This window comes from Arachis ipaensis, chromosome B2, assembly GCF_059453495.1.
Source record: "Arachis ipaensis isolate K30076 ecotype BB chromosome B2, ASM5945349v1, whole genome shotgun sequence".
Classification (NCBI taxonomy): domain Eukaryota; kingdom Viridiplantae; phylum Streptophyta; class Magnoliopsida; order Fabales; family Fabaceae; genus Arachis; species Arachis ipaensis.
Window position 1 is genome coordinate 70315099 of NC_142437.1, and position 20921 is coordinate 70336019.

At 39.8% G+C, this 20921-nt stretch overlaps 1 protein-coding gene and 1 non-coding gene across 2 annotated transcripts; one reads left to right on the forward strand and one right to left on the reverse strand.

Annotated features, from left to right (window-relative positions):
- Window positions 1-11321: 11321 nt before the first annotated feature.
- LOC148574313 (small nucleolar RNA R71) lies at window positions 11322-11428 on the forward strand. The gene has a single exon (XR_015905627.1). It is a non-coding gene; the product is annotated as a small nucleolar RNA R71 (small nucleolar RNA).
- Window positions 11429-19979: 8551 nt separating this feature from the next.
- On the reverse strand, window positions 19980-20396 carry LOC148574314 (uncharacterized). Its single transcript, XM_088505881.1, has one exon. It carries the CDS (start codon window positions 20394-20396, stop codon window positions 19980-19982), a length of 417 nt encoding a protein of 138 aa, XP_088362007.1.
- Window positions 20397-20921: the final 525 nt, after the last annotated feature.

Consider the following 20921-nt stretch of genomic DNA (forward strand, 5'->3'; position numbering starts at 1 on the left):
AATAGGTCCAATATTGTAATTTCCTCTCTTTAGATTATAAATGCAGCAATTCTTTTATGGGTTTGAGTCTTTAGATTATAAATGCAGCAATTCTATTTTCAAAGTCTTCAATATATTTTCTGCTTTGTTTTTAGCTAAAGGAAGTTGTGAAATTTTGGACCTCAAGTAGCTGAACTTGCTTCAATACATTTTGTTTTATTCCTATTAGAATAATGCTGATGAATTTTTATAGTAGAATGTGAACCTGGTTTAATTTAGAATTGTTAATACATGCATAAATTAGATTATTTCTTATAATATTTTTATATATATCGTTTTTGTTGGTTCAATTTGTTCTTGATATTTTGCTGCAGGCTAGTATTGGAATGGATAACTTGAATGCTTAATACACAAAGTGGAGCAGTTTTAGGTTGATTATGATCTTTTACTAAGTATTTAAGTTGATGATCATCTCTATTAGTGTAATTTGATATATTATGAGCAGTTTTAACTTGTATTATTTCTGTATTTTTCTTCAGTTTTTAGTTTTGGATTTTGAACTCAAGATTTATTTTGTATTTGAGTATTAGTTTTTTAATGTATAAAACAATTATAGTAAATTATATATGTCACTAACTATTGTTTGATTTGTCTTGTAATAAAAATTGCATAATATATTTGTAGGTTTGGTAATAAAAAAGGATTGAAAATTTATAGTGTAGCAATGAAGATCAAGTAAGGAAAATAATTTTTTTTTTAATTTAACAAGGTTTTTGCCACGCTTTTAAAGCGTGGCTGTATATCTTGCTATGGCCACGCTTTAAAAGCGTGGCCGTATCTCTCCCTATCGCCACGTTTTAAAAGCGTGGCCGTATCTCTTGCTATTGCTACGCTTCAAAAGCGTGGCCGTATCTCTACCTATCGCCACGCTTCAAAAGCGTGGCCGTATCTCTACCTATCGCCACGCTTCAAAAGCGTGGCTGTATCTCCCATATGGCCACGCTTTAAAAGCGTGGCCCTATCTCCCACATACGGCCACGCTTTAACGGGTGGCTAGTTGTAAAAAGCGTGGCAAAAGAAAAAGCGTGGCGATAGGTCACCAAAAGCGTGGCGATAGATCAACCGCCACCCCTTCATATGCCACCCTTTCAAAAGCGTGGCGGTAGCTCAAAAAGCGTGGCGAAAAGCTATCGCCACGCTTTTTTCAACTTTTCGCCACGCTTTAAAAGCGTGGCAATAGACGTATTTTCTTGTAGTGTAGAGGGAATTTCGTTCTTAATGCTTATCATTCAATTATCTTGGGAAAGAGATTGAATACAATTGGGTTTTATGGGAACCTTGGGAAAGGAAACATGAAACCATGCCTGAAATCCCTTCTCACACTTGAGTAGAATATGGGTTTTGGTGTTTGGATATGTGACATATAATCCTCCCTCTACTTGGACCTATAATGGTGTGTGGTATAATTAGGGACCAAGCCTATCTCTCTTCTTGAGAAATTAGACCAAGGAATTGACTATTGATCAAGATCTGAGAGATTAAGTCACCAAGGGATTGGGGCTCAATCAACCATGATTGTCAGGAGGTCAATAAGTTGCATGATTGAAAAGGATATAAGCTAGATTTGATCCAAAGAGACAACATCTCCCAATCTCAATGAATTTCCCTATTCTTATCTATCCATTTCTTTACAGCTTAATTTTACATTCAGCAATTCCCTATTCCCATTTACATTCAAGTCATTTATGATTCTGCACTTTACATTCTGCCATTCATATTTATGCACTTTATTGCTTTTCTTTATATTCTAGTCATTTACATTTATGTCATTTACAATTTTGCACTTCACAATCATATTGATTCGCTTGACTAATTCATCAATTAATTAAAACTGCTCGAATTTGCCAATCTCTGTGGATACAATCCCACTCTACTGTGGGTTATTACTTGACGATAATTTTGGTGCGCTTGCCAAAAGAACGGATTCATCACTCATTTTATATGGGGTGTGAATTTTCGTCAGCATACAGCTACCGCATGGCTAATCATCTGTCAGTTCCCGCTAGCGTCAGAATAGGATCCATTGATCCTTTTGCACACTGTCACTTGCGTCCAACATTTGCAGGTTTGAAGCCCTTTACAGTCATCCCTTCCCGGATCCTACTCGGAATACCACAGACAAGGTTTAAACTTTCCGGATCCGAGGAATGCTGCCAATAATTCTAGCCTATAGCACGAAGATATTAATCTCACGGACTCGGTCCGTGTATTAGATATTCAAGAGAATATACTCCAGCTGTCATCCAATGACTACGTTGAACATCATGTAGACCGCTCTATGGTTGTCAGGCAAGCGGATCTTGGCTAAGCAAGTAACGAAGATTGGATGATTGTCACAGGTCACCCCTTCATTCTGACATAACTGAATTAAGTACGAGAGTATATCTTGGAGAAGAAGTAGGCGTGAATTGAAAGAAAAATAATAGTACTTGCATTAATTCATGAAGAACAGCAGAGCTCCACACCTTATTCTATGGGGTGTAGAAACTCCACCGTAGAAAATACATAAGTAAAAGAGGTCTAGGCATGGCCGTGAGGCCAGCCTCCAAACGTGAAAGATAATTAGCTCGATCAAAAGATCGTCCAAAGATGTAAAATAAATCTCTAAAAGTAGTTTTTATACTAAACTAGTTACTAGGGTTTACAGAAAATGAGTAACTAAGTACAGATAGTGCAGAAATCCACTTCCGGGGCCCACTTGGTGTGTGCTTGGCTTGAGTATTGAGCTTTACACGTGCATAGGCTATTCCTGGAGTTAAACGCCAGCTTGGGTGCCAGTTTGGGCGTTTTACGCCAGAAATTTTTAGGCTGGCTTTGGACAGCAGTTTGGGCCCTCAAATCTCGGAAAAAGTATGGACTATTATATATTTTTGGAAAGCCCTGGATGTCTACTTTCCAACGAAATTGAGAGCGCGCTAATTGGGCTTCTGTAGCTCCAGAAAATCTATTTCAAGTGCTGTAGGGTCAGAATCCAATAGCATCTGCAGTCCTTTTTCAGCCTCTAAATCAGATTTTTGCTCAGGTCCCTAAATTTTAGCCAAAAAATACCTGAAATCACAGAAAAATACAAAAACTCATAGTAAAGTCTAGAAATATAATTTTTGAATAGAAACCAATAAAAATATAATAAAAAGTAATTAAAACATAATAAAAACTATGTAAAAATAATGCCAAAAAGGGTATAAATTATCCGCTCATCACTACTCCATTGACATGAGGGCCATTTTCATAAACATATAAAGGGAGTGGAAAGAAGACATGGGGATACACGAAAAACTTGTCTCGCAACAAATTTCCTTCGGCAAGTGTACCGAATTCGTCGTCAAGTAAAAACTCACAATAGAGTGAGGTCGAATCCCACAGAGATTGATTGATCAAGCAACTCTAATTAAAGGAATGTTCTAGTTGAGCGAATCAGAATTGGAGTTGAGAATTACAGAAAATTAAATGGCGGGAAAGTAAATAGCGGAAACAGTAAATGCTAGAAATAAAGAGCTGAATGTAAATAGCAGAAAGTAAATTGTAGAATCTTAAATGGGAATGGGGAAATTGCTCATAAAATTAAATGGCAGAAATTAAAGAGAATGGATAAGATCAGAAATGGGGAGTTCATTGGGCTCAGGAGATGTTGCATTCTCCGGATCAAGTTTATTTTTATCTCTTCCTCAATCAATGCATTCATTAATCTCGTTGGCAATCTTAAGTGATCGAATTACAATTCCTTGTAATTCAATCTCTCAAATCTTGATCAATAGCCAATTCCTTGGACAATTGCTCATGAGAAGAGATGAAGTATGGTCACTGATTATACCACATGCATTTTCCAAATCAAGTGTTGGAAGGATTATAGTCACATATCCATCCAAACCCAATTTGGTCCAGCATGACAAAGCATTTCTAGCATGATCCCTTCATTCCTCTTTCAAGGTTCAGAAGAGATCCAAGTATGAGTAACTTCTTTTCCAAGATAACTACCCAATTGGATGAAGATCGAAAGCTTTCTAGTAAAATCAAGAGAAAAGATAGAAGAGAGAGAATGAAAACTAAAATTGATCCATCAAATTACAACAGAGCTCCCTAACCCAATGAAAGGGGTTTAGTTGTTCATAGCTCTGGAAAATGAAAACAAAGATGGAGAATACATGCTGAAAGTAAAACTAGAAGTGTAGAGAAAGTAAATACAGAGAGTAGTTCTATGCCAAAGGCTCCCTAAAGTTTTCCAGCCCCCCTGAACTAATTCAAAGCTACCCCTATATATACTACTCTTCTGATCTTCTAGTTGGCTCTTCAAGTCTTCGGTATGGGCTTTTGGATCCTGAGTTTGAAGCAGTTATCTTCTTCATTGGGCTTAGCTTTGCTTGCAGAGAGAAAGTGTGAAGTAGGCAGGGACTTTTAGCTCAGGACGTTAGTGGTGTTAACGTTAAGTGAAAGTGTGGGTTCGAGAACGTTAGTGACAATCACCTTTTTCACTAACGTTGCTCACCCAAGTATGAGCTACGTTAACCTCAACGTTAGTGGCACAAACGTTACCACTAACATTGCCTCTTGGTCCTTCGCACACGTTATTGGGACTTACCTTTCCCAGTAACGTTGATAAGCCTCCCCCTTCCCTACGTTAGAGTCCACATTAATTTAGTTAACGTGGCTCTTAAAGTAAGCTTGCCAATCCTTCGAGAACGTCAGTGACACTTACCTTTGTCACTAACGTTCCAATGTGTCCCTATTTCTCACGTTAGAGTCCACGTTAACTAGGTTAACGTGGCTTCTAACGTAGTCATGCTAGCCATCTCCAACGTTAGTGACAAAGGTGAGCGTCACTAACGTTGGCTCATCATCTGTTTATCCACGTTAGCTTGCACGTTAACTAAGTTAACGTGGGAGTTAACGTTGCTCATGGTGGATCTTGGTGGTTCACCCTAACGTTAGTGACAAAGGTAAGTGTCACTAACGTTGGCGACCAATTGCTCTCTCCACGTTAGCTTCCACGTTAACTAAGTTAACGTGGGAGTATGGAAGCTTGGCCAACGTTAGTGACAAAGGTGAATGTCACTTACGTTGGCTTCCCTTTTGTTTCTTAACGTTAGAAGCCACGTTAACTAAGTTAACGTGGCAACTAACGTGGCCAATTATGAGCTTGGTCCAACGTTAGTGACAAAGGGGAGTGTCACTAACGTTGGCCTTATTGTCTTCTTCCACGTTAGAGTTCACGTTAGCTTAGTTAACGTGACTTTTAACGTGGGCTTATGATGGCTTCGAGGGCATTATTGGTGATTACCTTTCTCATTAACTTTCCAAGTTAGCACCCATTCCACGTTAGAGGTCACGTTAGTGGGACTAACGTGACTGCTAACGTGGTTCTTCTTTGCTTCCTTTGTCCTGAAATCAAGCAACAAAGTGCATCAAAGTTCTAGTCCAAGTCATGAGTCATGCATCATCTAATTTATCATATGATTCATGCAAAATCCTCATGAAATCATGTAAAGTGCACAATGTATGCTTGAATCAAGATGTAAGTGAATATCTACTCAAAACTAGCTTATTTTCTAAGAAAATGCATGAAACTACCCTAAAAACAGTAAAGAAAAGGTCAGTGAAACTGGCCAAAATGCCCTGGCATCACAACACCAAACTTAAAGCTTGCTTGTCCCTAAGCAAGTACTGGAACAAGAGAATGATGAATGAAATGCCAAGAAAAATGAGTCATTCTTGTGGAAGTCATGTTTCTGGTTTTATGGTGGTTTCATGCATAGCAACTTAGGTTCATTCCTTTACTGCCTTTCAGACCTTTATCATGTCCTAGAATACTCACTATGATTGCATCCCATGAGACTTTTATTTATTGATCCTTTTATTGTCATTTCAGGGCTTATTTGTGTTCTTAGGCTAAGTGCTCTGTAAGGGGGCAACTCTTTAAAATAAGCTTTCAGCCAACACTCCCGAACCAGTTGGTTCAAGGTGCTAGGTGTTGAAGCATCCCTAAGGACCTACTTCCTCAAGTCTCTCCCCCATACATACACACCACAGGCACATGGTTTGTTTATTTTCTTTCCTTGAGGTCTTGGTGTCCAGCACCTCTTTGGGCTTCTAAATGTTCTGTAGCAAAGATTGCTCTTGATGGTGAACTTTAAGCTGATAATCCCGGGTTAGTTAACCCAAGTTACCAGGTGATAAAACACCCCTGAGAGCTTAGTAATCCAAGCAGATCCTTGGTACAGGAACACCACAGACACATCCCTCAAGACTCAAACCCTTGGTGCCTAGCCTCTTTTCTTGCTATTTTTTTTTCTTTTATTCTTCAACTTTGATTGTTCTTTCCCTTTTTCTTATTAGGATCTTATTATTCAGCTAGTCGCATGAGTATGTTCAAAGCATAGTATTCATGACAGATAGTTATCTTCCCACCTTGTGGTTGAACCAACTTAGCTAAATTATGACCACACCACAAACTCAAGAACTTACTCCATAGTATGAACTCCACTCTGGTCTTTTATAAAACACTCATTCTCTTTTCATTTGATTCAAAAGGACAAGCATACAAGTAAGCAAAGTAAGGATGCAGTGACATAAAGACTAGCAAGCATAGACCTATTCAACAAAAAAAGTTTAAAAGACAGAATTGAAAAAGGTTCAAACTAACAAGGAAGCATGTTCTATTTCATACAAGATCTTCCTTATTTAAAGCATAGAAAAAGATGGACCAAAGAAGGAACTCCACCACCTTTTACTCATGTGGATGCCCATGCTCCCCTCCTTGCTTGTCCTCTTTGTGTCCTCTTGCATTTCCTCGCATCCGTGCCAATCTTGCTTGCTTCCAATCCTCAAGTGCCTTCCTCACTGATTCATGACTCTCTTCCACCCTTTGTCTTTCTTCTCGTGCTAATTCATCCCTCATTTCTTCATACCTTGCGATTCCTGGATGCAATATAGGCAGCTGTCCTACTAAGTATCCGAGCCTGGCTTGAGTGTTTATAGGATGCCCAGTCTCGCTCATGTAAACTCCTTCTGCGAATGCCCTTTGCTCGTCCAATAGTTCTGCCTGTTCTATTTGTCTTCGATGCATCTCATGTATGTGTGCACCTTGATATGCTTGGATATTGATTAGCTTCTGGATAGATTCTTGTTGTTCATTTTGCCTTTGTTCTATCCTGTGGAATGTTTCACTCTATTGTTGTCCCTGACTCAGTTGCTGCTCCATCATTTGCTTTTGCCACTCCCCTTATTGAGTCATCCATCTTGAGAGTGATTCCTCTTGCTGCCCCATCATCTGTAGTTGAAGCTCTTTCTGTGCTCCTTGGCTTTCCAAATATTGTCGAGATAGGCCATCAATGGCTTCCTGTAGTTGGTGCATATCCAAAGTGACTGGTGCTTGCCCCTCTAAGACTTGTCCTTCTACTACTTGAGGGGCTGGCCTTTTCCTTTGCTTTCGTTGAGGCAGGGGAGATGCGGTAGCATGCATCCGTCGAACAGTTATTGGAATGCCCTCTTTTATCCACACGGGGTCCTCATCTTCAAACACCACCCCAGCTTTCTTGCATAGTCGGTAAATGGTGCTGGGGTAACCTAACTTTCCTCTTGAGTCGCTTTTCTCTGCCATCTTTCTAATGCCTGCGGCTATGAGTTCATGAACCTTGATCTCTCCTCCTTTGAGTATACAGTGCACCATTGTGGCTCTCCTGAGATTCACCTCCGAGTTGTTCCCTACTGGAAGGATAGACCTCCTTACAATTTCGAACCACCCTTTTGCTTCCGGGGTGAGGTCTCCTCTCTTGATGAACCTTGGTCTCCTATCCGCATATCTTTCCCAGTCAGCTCCGGGTACACAAATGTCTTGCATAATCTGGTCATGATTGGGGCTGTTGTCCATTCTTGACTGATAACTCTCTTCTTCAAACGGTATGGACCGTAGCTTTAATGCCCTCATGACACTCATGGGACCGAAATCCACAATCTTTCCTCTCACAAAGCTTGTATATGACTCATCTTCCTTATCATATCGGACCGCATTTGCATAAAACTCTCTTACAAGATTTGCATTTACCTTAATGACCGGATCAGTGAGGAGCTCCCATATTCTCTTTTCTACCTTCTTTGTGATTTCAGGACACTCAGTTTTCCTAACTTGAAATCCCAGCTCATAAATGATCTCCATATCTACCATCCACCCGTATTGCAATGCATGGTGCAAGCTTCTAAATCTCTTTTCATCATACGGGTGTTGCTCCATAGGTTCCTTTCCCTTCCTTCTTTTAGAGCTCGAAGATGCCATGAATGAGGGTTAATGTGTGAAGGTGGTAAGGGTGTGGAGACTTTAGGGTTGAGTGCAATGAAAGGAGTGAGGGGGAATGTTTTTAATGGGGTAGGAGGTGCTTTGTCCCGAAATGGAGAGGTGTGAAGAGTGGGCGTGGAGTGTGAAGGTGGGGTACGGAACAAGGATTACTTATATAGAGAGGATGTGAGTGAATGGATGGTGTGGATTGATGGAGTGGTTGCTTGATGGACGGTTGGGGTTGTGCATGGAGAAAGGACAAGGATCATCACTTTATGATGGAGATTGTTCGGTCTTCAAGGGTCCCATTCTTTTCTATGTTGCATGGCAACATTTTCCAGTGCGTTCCATTTTTAAAACAAGTGTGTAGTTCCTCCTTTTGTGATGTCCGAACCTTCTCCATTTAATTGTCCAATCACTCGCCTTCAATGCTCCTTTCCTTTTCCCTATAAAAATAAAATAAGAAAAATCAATATCATAAAAAAGATTTAAACTTTACGGCTATAATAGTAAAGAAAAAGAATTAGATTGTTTATTCATGAACACCAACTAACTAACTAACTGTGTATCATTATATGCATATTCGTGGCACCTTGGGTGACACCAAACTTAGTTTGGAGCACTGTGATGAGAAGTTTTTGTTCAAAGCTCCAAGACTAGCATGCTCTGAGTTGCATTCATGCTTTCTTGGCATGCTTTGAACACCAAACTTATTCTTCACTATATGCTGCATAATAAGGATTTCACCAAGTGTTCGTCACGTTTGGGTTGGAATTCATAAATATTGACGTATTCACTATTTTCTAAAAGCATATAAAACATGGGTTGCCTCCCATGAAGCGCTTCTTTAGCGTCACTAGCTTGACATTTTCACCTTCATCAGGGAGGTCGATAATGCTTCAAGTCTTCTCCTCTGGCAGTAGACCTATATCCAGTAGTTGTATCAATGATCTCTATATGTTCCAAGGAGAGAACTCTGTTGATAGTGAAGACCTTAGGTAAATGAGATGGTATAGTGGGGAGATCAGGGGGGATATTTGGGAAGTAAGCTGAGATCACTTTATCCCCTGGAGAGAAGTCCTCGGTGGGGATCTTCTTGTTCCTCCACCTCCTTGGTACCATCTTCTTTGTTCCTTGTGATATTGTCTTACTCTTTGTGACCTCCTCCTCTAAGGAAATGTGGTTACTGGTCTCATATTTTTCTGGTGGTTTAGGTTCCTCTTGATTTTCTTTGAGCTGTGGCAATTGCTGTTTGCCTTGTTCATCAATCAAGGGGATCTCCAGATGTGCTCGTTGACCTTCAGTGCTTGTCTCTTCTTTCAGTGTCTCACTGTGATCCTTCCTTGGTTCCTTGTTCTCTTGATCTGTTTCTTGTGAGTGTTTGAAAACAATGAAGGTGAGCTGTTCATCATGGATCCTCAAGATTAGCTCCCCTCGCTCCACATCTATGAGTGCTCTGGCTGTAGCTAGGAATGGTCTTCCCAATATGATTGGGTGAGTGTGACTCTCTTCCATGTCCAATATGACAAAGTCTGTTGGGAGAAAGTATTTCCCAACCTTTACCAACACATTTTCCACCGCTCCTATTGCTTGTTTTTGAGTTTTGTCAGCCAGCCTGATGACTACATCTGTGGGCATTATCTCATTGATCTGCAGCCTCTTCACAAGGGATAAGGGCATTAAGTTGATGCTTGCTCCCAAATCGCAGAGTACTCTATCAAACATTGTTTCTCCTATGGCACAGGGGATATGAAAACTCCCTGGGTCCTTTCTTTTTGTAAGCAACTCTGGTTGAATGAGTGCGCTGCACTCCTTGTTCATCACTATAGTTTGGCCTCCCATGAGTGAGCTTTTCTTGGGAAGCAGTTCCTTCATGTACTTGATGTATGCAGGCATTTATTGGATGGTCTTGATGAATGGTATGTTTACATGCAGAGATGCAAACAAGTTAAGAAATCTTGAGTATATTCTCTTCTCCACAGCACCATTGAGTAGTTGGGGAAAGGGTGCATAGACTCTCAGCAGCTCTTGTTGTGAGATTTTTGGTTCTTGGTGATCTTTTTCCTTCTTCTCTACTGAGGTATCTCCAGGTTGTTCTGACGACTTGCTTGGCTTGTCCTCAGTCTCCTTATCACTTATAGTGACCATCTTGTAATCTTCCCATCTAACTTTCTTTGTTTCACCTCTCAGATTTTTTTCTGTATCACTTGGGAATCCATCTGTAGGTTTGGGCATCTGCTCAGAGAGATACCCCACTTGAGATTCCAACCTCTTGATGGTGTCTCCCTGGTTCTTAAAATTTGCTCGCACTTCCTTCTTGAATGTCTTGTTGTCTTGAATCTCTTTGCCTATGCCTTCAAGTAGATTCTCAATCCTTGAGAGTCTGTCATCAAATGATGGTGGATTGGTATTAAAGGTGGAGGGATGGGAAATGTTATTTTGGTTTTGATATGGCTGTGGAGAGGTGTTGTTATGGTGGTGTTGATATATTCTTTGTGTGAATTGTTGGTGAGCTGCATTATTGTTGGAGTTGTGATGTCTCTGATCTTGGCCTTGATCTTGTTGATTCCCCCACCCAAAGTTTGGGTGATTCCTCCAACCAGGGTTGTAGGTCTTGGAGTATGGATCATGGTTTTGCCTAGGTGAATTCCCAATGTAGTTGGCTTGCTCCTGACTACCTTCTGCTTCTTCATTCACTCCTTCTTGGGTTGCTGATGAAGTGATGATTGCTGCTACTTGGTTCCTTTCCATCCTCTTGGTGAGGTCAGCCAGCTGCTTGGTAATGAGCTTATTTTGGGCTAGCATAGCATCTACATTGTTTAGCTCCATCACTCCTCTAGTGTTCTCTCTTTCAGAAGCATAGAAATAGTCATTTTCTACTACAGTTTCAATGACATCTATGGCCTCCTCAATGGTCTTCTTCTTGTTCAGAGATCCCCCGGATGAGTGGTCTACTGCTTTCTTTGATTCATAAGAAAGGCCTTCATAGAAAATGAGTAGCTGCACCCATTCATTGAACATATCTGGTGGACACCTCCTTGTCAGGTCCTTAAACCTCTCCCATGCTTCATATAGAGTCTCACCATCTTGTTGCCTTAAAGTTTAGACCTCAGCTCTCAGCCTGTTAATTCTTTGGGGAGGATAGAATCTTGCAAAAAATTTGTTCACCACATCTTTCCAAGTTGCCAAACTCTCCTTCGGAAAAGACTCCAGCCACTTGGCTGCCTTATCCTTGAGTGAGAATGGAAATAAGAGCAGTCTATAGGCGTCAGGATGAACACCATTAGACTTCACCGTGTCACATATCCTCAGGAAGGTGGTTAGATGTTGATTGGGGTCTTCTTGGACGCCTCCTCCGAATGAACAGTTGTTCTGAACAAGGGTGATGAGCTGTGGTTTTAGTTCAAAATTGTTGTCATGGATGGTCGGCTTTTGAATGCTACTTCCACAGTTTCCTAGGTTTGGATTGATGTAAGAGCCTAAAACTCTTGCTCGACCTTCTCTGCCATGGTTGTGAGCCTCTTCTTCATGATGGTTTTCCATGTTTTCTTCCATGTTTGGTTCAAAGTATTCCTCCTCTTCCTCGGCACCAACTACTCGTTTTTCTCTTGCTTCCCTCCTTAATCTAAGGAAGGTCCTCTCAGGTTCTGAATCAAAAGAAGTTGAAGCCCCGCTTCTTCTCCCTGTCATACAACAAACAAAGCACAAACAAGGAAAATAGATGCAGAAAGTATTTCTGTTAGAATTACTGTTAGTGTGAGTGATGCAATATATCAAACACTTAGTGGGTTAGTGAACTGAATTGTGAATAACTAAAAAAAACAAAAAAGTAGGGGGAAGGGAAGAAATTAACTAAAACTAAAAGTAAATTACACAAATAGAAAATCAAATCAAGCAAACTAAAAATGCTCAATCTAGTTATCCTCCAATTTAATCATTGTTAATTCAAAATCAGTCTCCGGCAACGGCACCATAAACTTGATACGCGGAAAACTTGTCTCGCAACAAATTTCCTTCGGCAAGTGTACCGAATTCGTCGTCAAGGAAAAACTCACAATAGAGTGAGGTCGAATCCCACAGAGATTGATTGATCAAGCAACTTTAATTAAAGGAATGTTCTAGTTGAGCGAATCAGAATTGGAGTTGAGAATTGCAGAAAATTAAATGGCGGGAAAGTAAATAGCAGAAACAGTAAATGCTAGAAATAAAGAGCTGAATGTAAATGGCGAAAAGTAAATTGCAGAATCTTAAATGGGAATGGGGCAATTGCTCATAAAAGTAAATGGCAGAAATTAAAGAGAATGGGTAAGATCAGAAATGCGGAGTTCATTGGGCTTAGGAGATGTTGCATTCTCCGGATCAAGTTCATTTTCATCTCTTCCTCAATCAATGCATTTATTGATCTCCTTGGCAATCTTAAGTGATCGAATTACAATTCCTTGTAATTCAATCTCTCAAATCTTGATCAATAGCCAATTCCTTGGTCAATTTCTCATGAGAAAAGATGAAGTATGGTCACTGATTATACCACATCATTTCCTAAATCAAGTGTTGGAAGGATTATAGTCACAAATCCATCCAAACCCAATTTGGTCCAGCATGACAAAGCATTTCTAGCATGATCCCTTCATTCCTCTTTCAAGGTTCAGAAGAGATCTAAGTATGAGTAGCTTCTTTTCCAAGATAACTACCCAATTGGATGAAGATCGAAAGCTTTCTAGTAAAATCAAGAGAAAAGATAGAAGAGAGAGAATGAAAACTAAAATTGATCCATCAAATTACAACAGAGCTCCCTAACCCAATGAAAGGGGTTTAGTTGTTCATAGCTCTGGAAAATGAAAATAAAGATGGAGAATACATGCTGAAAGTAAAACTAGAAGTATAGAGAAAGTAAATACAGAGAGTAGTTCTATGCCAAAGGCTCCCTAAAGTTTTCCAGCCCCCCAGAACTAATTCAAAGCTACCCCTATATATACTACTCTTCTGATCTTCTAGTTGGCCCTTCAAGTCTTAGGTATGGGCCTTTGGATCCTGAGTTTGAAGCAGTTATCTTCTTCATTGGGCTTAGCTTTGCTTGCAGAGAGAAAGTGTGAAGTAGCCAGGGACTATTAGCTCAGGACGTTAGTGGTGTTAACGTTAAGTGAAAGTGTGGGTTCGAGAACGTTAGTGACAATCACCTTTTTCACTAACGTTGCTCACCCAAGTATGAGCCACGTTAACCTCAACGTTAGTGGCACAAACGTTACCACTAACGTTGCCTCTTGGGACTTACCTTTCCCAATAACGTTGATAAGCCTCCCCCTTCCCTACGTTAGAGTCCACGTTAACTTAGTTAACGTGGCTCTTAATGTAAGCTTGCCAATCCTTCGAGAACGTTAGTGACACTTACCTTTGTCACTAACGTTCCAATGTGTCCCTATTTCTCACGTTAGAGTCCACGTTAACTAGGTTAACGTGGCTTCTAACGTAGTCCTGCTAGCCATCTCCAACGTTAGTGGCAAAGGTGAGTGTCACTAACGTTGGCTCATCATCTGTTTATCCACGTTAGCTTCCACGTTAACTAAGTTAACGTGGGAGTTAACGTTGCTCATGGTGGCTCTTGGTGGTTCACCCCAACGTTAGTGACAAAGGTAAGTGTCACTAACGTTGGTGACCAATTGCTCTCTCCACGTTAGCTTCCACGTTAACTAAGTTAACGTGGGAGTTAACGTGGCTTATGGAAGCTTGGCCAACGTTAGTGACAAAGGTGAACGTCACTAACGTTGGCTTCCCTTTTGCTTCTTAACGTTAGAAGCCACGTTAACTAAGTTAACGTGGCAACTAACGTGGCCAATTATGAGCTTGGTCCAACGTTAGTGACAAAGGGGAGTGTCACTAACGTTGGCCTTATTGTCTTCTTCCACGTTAGAGTTCACGTTAACTTTGTTAACGTGACTCTTAACGTGGGCTTATGATGGCTTCGAGGGCGTTATTAGCGATTACCTTTCTCATTAACTTTCCAAGTTAGCACCCATTCCACGTTAGAGGTCACGTTAGTGGGACTAACGTGACTGCTAACGTGGTTCTTTTTTGCTTCCTTTGTCCTGAAATCAAGCAACAAAGTGCATCAAAGTTCTAGTCCAAGTCATGAGTCATGCATCATCTAATTTATCATATAATTCATGCAAAATCCTCATAAAATCATGTAAAGTGCACAATGTATGCTTGAATCAAGATGTAAGTGAATATCTACCCAAAACTAGCTTATTTTCTAAGAAAATGCATGAAACTACCCTAAAAACAGTAAAGAAAAGGTCAGTGAAACTGGCCAAAATACCCTGGCATCACATGGTAATTCAAATAAGGTAATAACAGAAAATTAATTAAATGTACAAATAACTCTTTGCATTAATAAATTCCAAAATCGAAGATACCATATGTAACTCTGAACAAACTGAATGGAAAGTAAAAGAGTAAGGAAAGAAGAAAGCAAACTGTAATGATAAAGACTTCAAACGGAGGTAGTAACTCTTCGCAACATCCAAATCAAAAGCATAAAACTAGAAATCTATGAATGTGAAGAACCCTAGAGGAAGTAGTAGTTTTCTCTCTAAGATTCAAAGCTGAAACTAAAATTGTGTAAAAGTGAATGTGTCTTGAGTCTCTGCCTGTCCCCTAGCGCTAGTATGTGTTTCTGGGCTGAAAACTGGGTCCAAAACCAGCCCAAAATCGCCCCCAGCGTCTTCTGCAATTTCTGCACGTGGCACACGTCACGCATACGTGTAAGTCACGCGTATGCGTCGATGGTCTTCTGCGCGTGTCACGCGTGAGTGTCTGTCACGCGTGCGCGTCGATATGCAACTTCGCTGGTCACGCGTACACGTCAGTCACACGTGCGCGTCGCTGTGAAAAGCTCCAAGTCACGCGCACGCGTGAGCCATGCGCACGCGTCGATCCTCGCTGGTCATCTCTTTTATTTATTGTGTTCCTTCCATTTTTGCAAGCTTCCTCTCCATCCTCTAAGCCATTTCTGCCCTATATTGCCTGGAAACACTTAACACACAAATCACGGCATCAAATGGTATAAAGGGGAATTTGAAATACACAATTTAAAGGCTTAGGAAGCAAGTTTTCAATCATAGAACCAAATTTGGAATGATTTGTAAAACCATGCAAATTGTATAAATAAGTGTGCAAAGAATTGATAAAAACTACTCAATTTAGCACAAGATAAACGATAAAACAGTGGTTTATTAAGCATTCTACAGCTTCCCACGTTTGAGGCAACGTTGGATCACCAACGTTGCCCTCAACGTTGGCACCCATTTCTTCTTTCCAAAAATCTTGCCTTCAACGTTGGTGGATCAACGTTGCCACCAACGTTGCATCTCCCTCTCTTCATCAATACTCTTTTACTTTGTTTCTTCCTCTTCTTTTTGCTTCTTTCTTGCCTCATTTCTTTCTACAATCAATCAAACAATTACCTCAAAGTTTGCTATAATCATGAGGTATTTGCATCGTTCATAACATCTAGTAAAAGTGGCATAAAACCTTATGAAAAAGCACATAAGCAACCATGTTTAATTGATTTAGGAAATGCATGAAGTTTCAATCTAAATACTTACTTATTGTGCAAGAAAGTGCATAAAAACTTAATGAAACAAGAGAAAAATGCTTGTGAAACTAGCATAAGATGACTTGTCATTACAACACTAAACTTAAATCTTGCTTGTCCCCAAGCAAGCACTAAAATAAGAAACAGGCATGATAACAGATAAGCATATATGTCTTTATTAGTAAGTAATTGAATTTGGCTCATGGGGTTTTATGCAGACAGATTGCAGCTCAATTATTGTCAACTTTCAAATGTGAAATGTCCCTGTGAGTGTTAACTAGAGTTGCTGCTACAAGACTTTATTCTGTATTGGTCCTTGTGAGATTTTCTTTCTTTCCTTTGCTTTAGAAACTTATTTATCAATTTTAGCTCAGTGTCAAGTGCTGCTTTAGCTTCTTAGCTCAATTTTCAATCAACACCTCTTCACTACAGACACTTGGCTCACAATTCTTCTTAAGACATTGGTGCCCAGCACCTCTTTGGGTTACTAAATGCCTTGTAACTAGGTTGCTCTTGTTAATGAATTTTTGGTTGATAATCCCGGGTTAGTTAACCCAAGTTACCAAGTGTTGAAACACTCCTTAGAACCTAATCATCCAAGCAGATCCTAGTACAGAAACACCATATGCATATGTCTTAAGGTCCAAGCTATTATTGTCTAGCTTTTATTCTTTGTTTCTTTCATTTGTTTATTGCCAATTCTTGGCTTTTCTTTCTTTCCTTCTTACTTTTTCTTTTTTTCCAAGGACATTTATTCATCAAAGATTCATAGCAGCAACTAAGTTTACACTTGAAAGAAACATTCTACCTTGCAGCTTTTATTATTGAGCTTACCAACTAGTCAGGCAATTACCACCACTGATCCTTACTCTAATGTCTACCATATTGGACTTTAATAGCTTTAGTTTTAACCTTTTCTTTTATTATGCAAAAGGGGGTACAAGACAAATATTCAAGCAGATGAAAATAAAGCAAGCACTTATACTAGAACATTTATTTTGAAAATTAAGAAAAACAGAAGATAAAATTGCAGACTACTTAAAGGTAAAATGAAAGCATGTTCTTTCTTATCGATAGACAAAGAGCAACACCACCTTTCAATCCTTTGGTTGCTTTCCTTTGTTCTTGGCACCTTGCTTCTTCTTGCTTCTTCTTTCTTTCAACTGTTCTTCAGTCCCAATTCTCTCCTCATCCCACAGTCCAGCATCCACCAAGTGTTGCTTCATTCTTTCCTGCTTGCTTTTTGCTTGAGCCACATGGAAATCCATGAGTTCAGTGCATTCTTGATATGGTTTGATTCCTCTGCTTAATAGTGGCATGCTGTGGGCTATGTAGTCTAGACTCGCTTGAGTGTTTACATCATACTCCACTCTGTCCCTGTTCCTGGCCTTCCCAGCTGTATAATAGAGATTCTTCCATTCCCTAAGGTCTTGAAGATATTCCTCAAGCTGATCCTATTGTTCAGATATCTTATTGAAAGACTCCTGGAATTGATTTGATTGCTCCCTGTGTTATTCCAGTAGTCTTGCTTGAAAGTCTTCTTGTTTTTCCATCATTTTCAGCTACCAGTTCTCCTGCTGCTCTTGATTTCTCATATATTGCTCATGTTGAGCCCTCAAATATTCCTGGGACATTTCTGCAATGGCATTTTGAATCTGGCTTAAATCCAGTGCACGAGAGGCTTGTCCCTGGAATTATTGTTCTGCCTGTTGTTCCTCTTGTTGTTCTTCCACTTATACTTCCTTTCTTCTTTTCATCTGTGGTCTCCTCCGTTGCTGAGCAACTGTAACATTCATCATTCTTGCTAGAGTCATTGGCTTGCCCGGGTGCAACCAAATTGGATTTGCATCCTCTAGTAGTACCCTGGCTTTCATGCATAACCGCATGATGGTGCTTGGGTAGTGTAACCAGGCTTCTTTTGAATTTTTCTCTGAGATCTCTTGAATATCTTTTGCAATGATATCGTGGATCTTTATCTCCCCTCCTACCATTATGCAGTGTAGCATGACGGCCCTTTTCTTGGTGACCTCTGAGGTATTTACAGTGCCTAAAATTGATCTTCTTATAAGCTCATACCATCCTTTTGCTTCAGGAGAGAGATCCCCCCTTTTCAAATGTTTAGGCCTTCTATGATTGTCCCTCTCCCAGTCAGCATTAATCACATAGATATCACCAACAATTTCATCATAATCAGGATTACCATTTATCCTCTCTTGATAACCTGGGTCATCAAAGTGTGCAGCCCTCAGTCCTAAGACCTTCATGATGGTCTTTGGACTAAAATCCACCTCCACACCCCTTACACAACTCTTGTAAGTTGGGGCAGTAGTTGTACTCAGCCTTGCCGTGTTGGCATAAAACTCCCATATGATGCTTGCATTGATCCTGGTGATTGGTGAGGTAAGAGCCTCCCATTTCCTCTTTCTAATTTTGGCTCTTATTTCGAGATATTCATCATCGGGTAGCTGGAAAGAGATCTCTGGAAGTATCCCTTTGGCTTTCATCCACTCAAATTGTATTTGTTGGAACCGTGATTTAAACTTTCATTTATCATAGCTGCCTTCACTTTCCTCAACAACAGGTTCCTTTCCTCTCCTTTTTTTGAAGCTTGAGGAAGATGCCATGGCTGCCTTGAGTGTTGGCCAAATAGAGGGGTGAAGAATGGTGAGGAAGGGTGACTAATGTGGCTTATAGAGTGAGAGTTTGGCTTAAAGGTGAAGCAAGGATATGAAATCAAAGAGAACAAGTATGGTTTAGAGCAAACAAAACACGGTTATTGGGATTTATCTTTAAGGAAAACAAAAGCTGAATTTTTCAATGCACGAAGTGTGAAAGCTTGAGTTATGAAGCATGGTCTACGTGAAGCTATTTATAGCAAATGTTAATGAGGATTTGATGGTCAGGATGCCTTTTGAAATGGTTAGAATGGATGGTGTGCATGTAAAGATGGATGAAGGCAAGAACTACCTCATCATTGGGCATATGGTTCGGTCTCCTAGGTGCTGAATCTTGCAGATTTGTGCTTCCCAACCAATCACATGTGACTTACTTTCCCTCCTTGCAACAACTGTACACTGCATAGTTTTGTTCCTTCCTTAATCTTCTTCGTACCTATCTATTTTAACAAAACAATAATAAATGATTTGATGTAAGTGGCAGTTAGCAAGTAAAAGGTAAACAAAATAAAATTTGCTACATGTTCCTTATTTATGAATAACCAACTATGCCCCTTTGAAATTAAATATAATTTTGGTGAAAACCAAACTTGTTTTATATTAAATGGTTCATATGAAACCCATTTAATCTCTGTGATGGTTAGTATATTCATCACAAGAAACATTTTATTTTTTTATTTTAACAAAATAAATTCACAAAATGATTCAAGACATGGTTTATCTTTTCATAAAATTTTAATCTTAGAGCAATTGTGACTTTCTCATAACACATGTAGAACACCAAACTTAAGGTTTCGCTATATACTTCAATAAAATGAATGAGTTTATATCCTAAGATGGTTATATGATCATCATGCTTGGAAAGCCATTTTAGAGTGCCTTTAGGCACACCAAACTTAGGAATCAGACATATGCTTTAAAATGATGTATGAAGCCATCAAATCTACCCATGAAAACTCAAATTTATACTAGAAGAACCATTAATTATTGATATTGAAATGAAAGCAAGAATATTAAATCATGGGCTACCTCCCATGGAGCGCTCTTTTAGTGTCACTAGCTTGACTTCAGTTCTCTGTTAGGGTGGCTGATGATTGTAGTGCCTCAACTTGTCCCCTCTTACTGTGAGCCTTTTTCCTGTACTTTGATGAACAATTTCTATATGTTCCAGCGAGAGTATTTTGTTGACAGTGTAATAATCATCAGATGATGGTAATGTCTCCAACTGTTGGTAGATCAGTTTCACTTTGTCTCCTTTTGAGAACCCTTCAGTTGGAATTTTCTTGTTTTTTCACCCTTTTGGAATCTTTTTCTTGCTCTTCTTTCCTTTCTTCAGTGACCCTTCTTTCTTGGTAGCAAGTTTTATGTCAGGGGCTTTCTTAATGATCAAGCTTGTCACCTCTTTCTACAATTCCTTCTCAGCCTTCTTTTCTTCCCCAGCCTTTAATTTTTCTTCACTGTCAGTCTTCTGTACCAAGGGTGAGTTGATGAATGCTTCCTTGGGTTTTTCCTTCCAGTTTAAGTCTTCCTCCTCAATTCTCATGCAACCTTTCTTTTCGGCAGGATGCTGCATCTCCTTAAAAACATTTAGAGTGATTTGCTCGTCATGTGCTCTCAAGGTCATTTCTCCTTTCTCCACATCAATAATGGCCCTTGCTGTGCCTAGGAAATGCCTTCCTAATATGATAGAATCACCTCCTTCTTCATCTAGTTCCAGGATTACAAAATCTGCTAGAAATATGAATTTCTCCACCTTGACTAAGAGATTCTCCACCACTCCATTGGGGATTACCATTGATCTATCAGCAAGTTGCAAGGACATCCTTGTAGGCTTTACTTCTTCTATGGACAACCTTCTCATCATAGATAAAGGCATCAAATTGATACTTTATCCTAAATCACACAGTGCCTTATCAATGGACATGTTGCCAATAGTGCAAGGCAAAAAGAAGCTCCCAGGATCTTTGAGTTTTGGTGGGAGACCCTTTTGAATCATTGCACTGCATTCTTGTGTAAGGATCATTTTCTCCTTCTCCTTCCAGCTTCTCTTCTTGTTGATGAGTTACTTTAGAAATTTTGCGTACAAGGTCATTTGCTCCAGTGCTACAGGAAGTGGGATGTTGATTTCCAGCTTCTTAAAAACCTCCGAAAACTTGGGAAATTGTTGATCCTTGAGCTCTCTTTGCAACCTTTGAGTGTATGGTAGAGGATGGACGTAATGTTTAGGGTTAAGTTCGATTTTGGTCCCTAATGTAGAGGTCGAAAATCGGAATCGTCCCCAACTTTTTTTTGCTATGAAATGGTCCCCAAAATTTCAGTTTATTTTAAAATCGTCCCTCGGACGACA

Bases quoted from the DNA above. Each gene is read 5' to 3' on its own strand.
- LOC148574314 (XM_088505881.1), bottom strand. From the start codon at position 20,396: ATGTCCTTGCAACTTGCTGATAGATCAATGGTAATCCCCAATGGAGTG.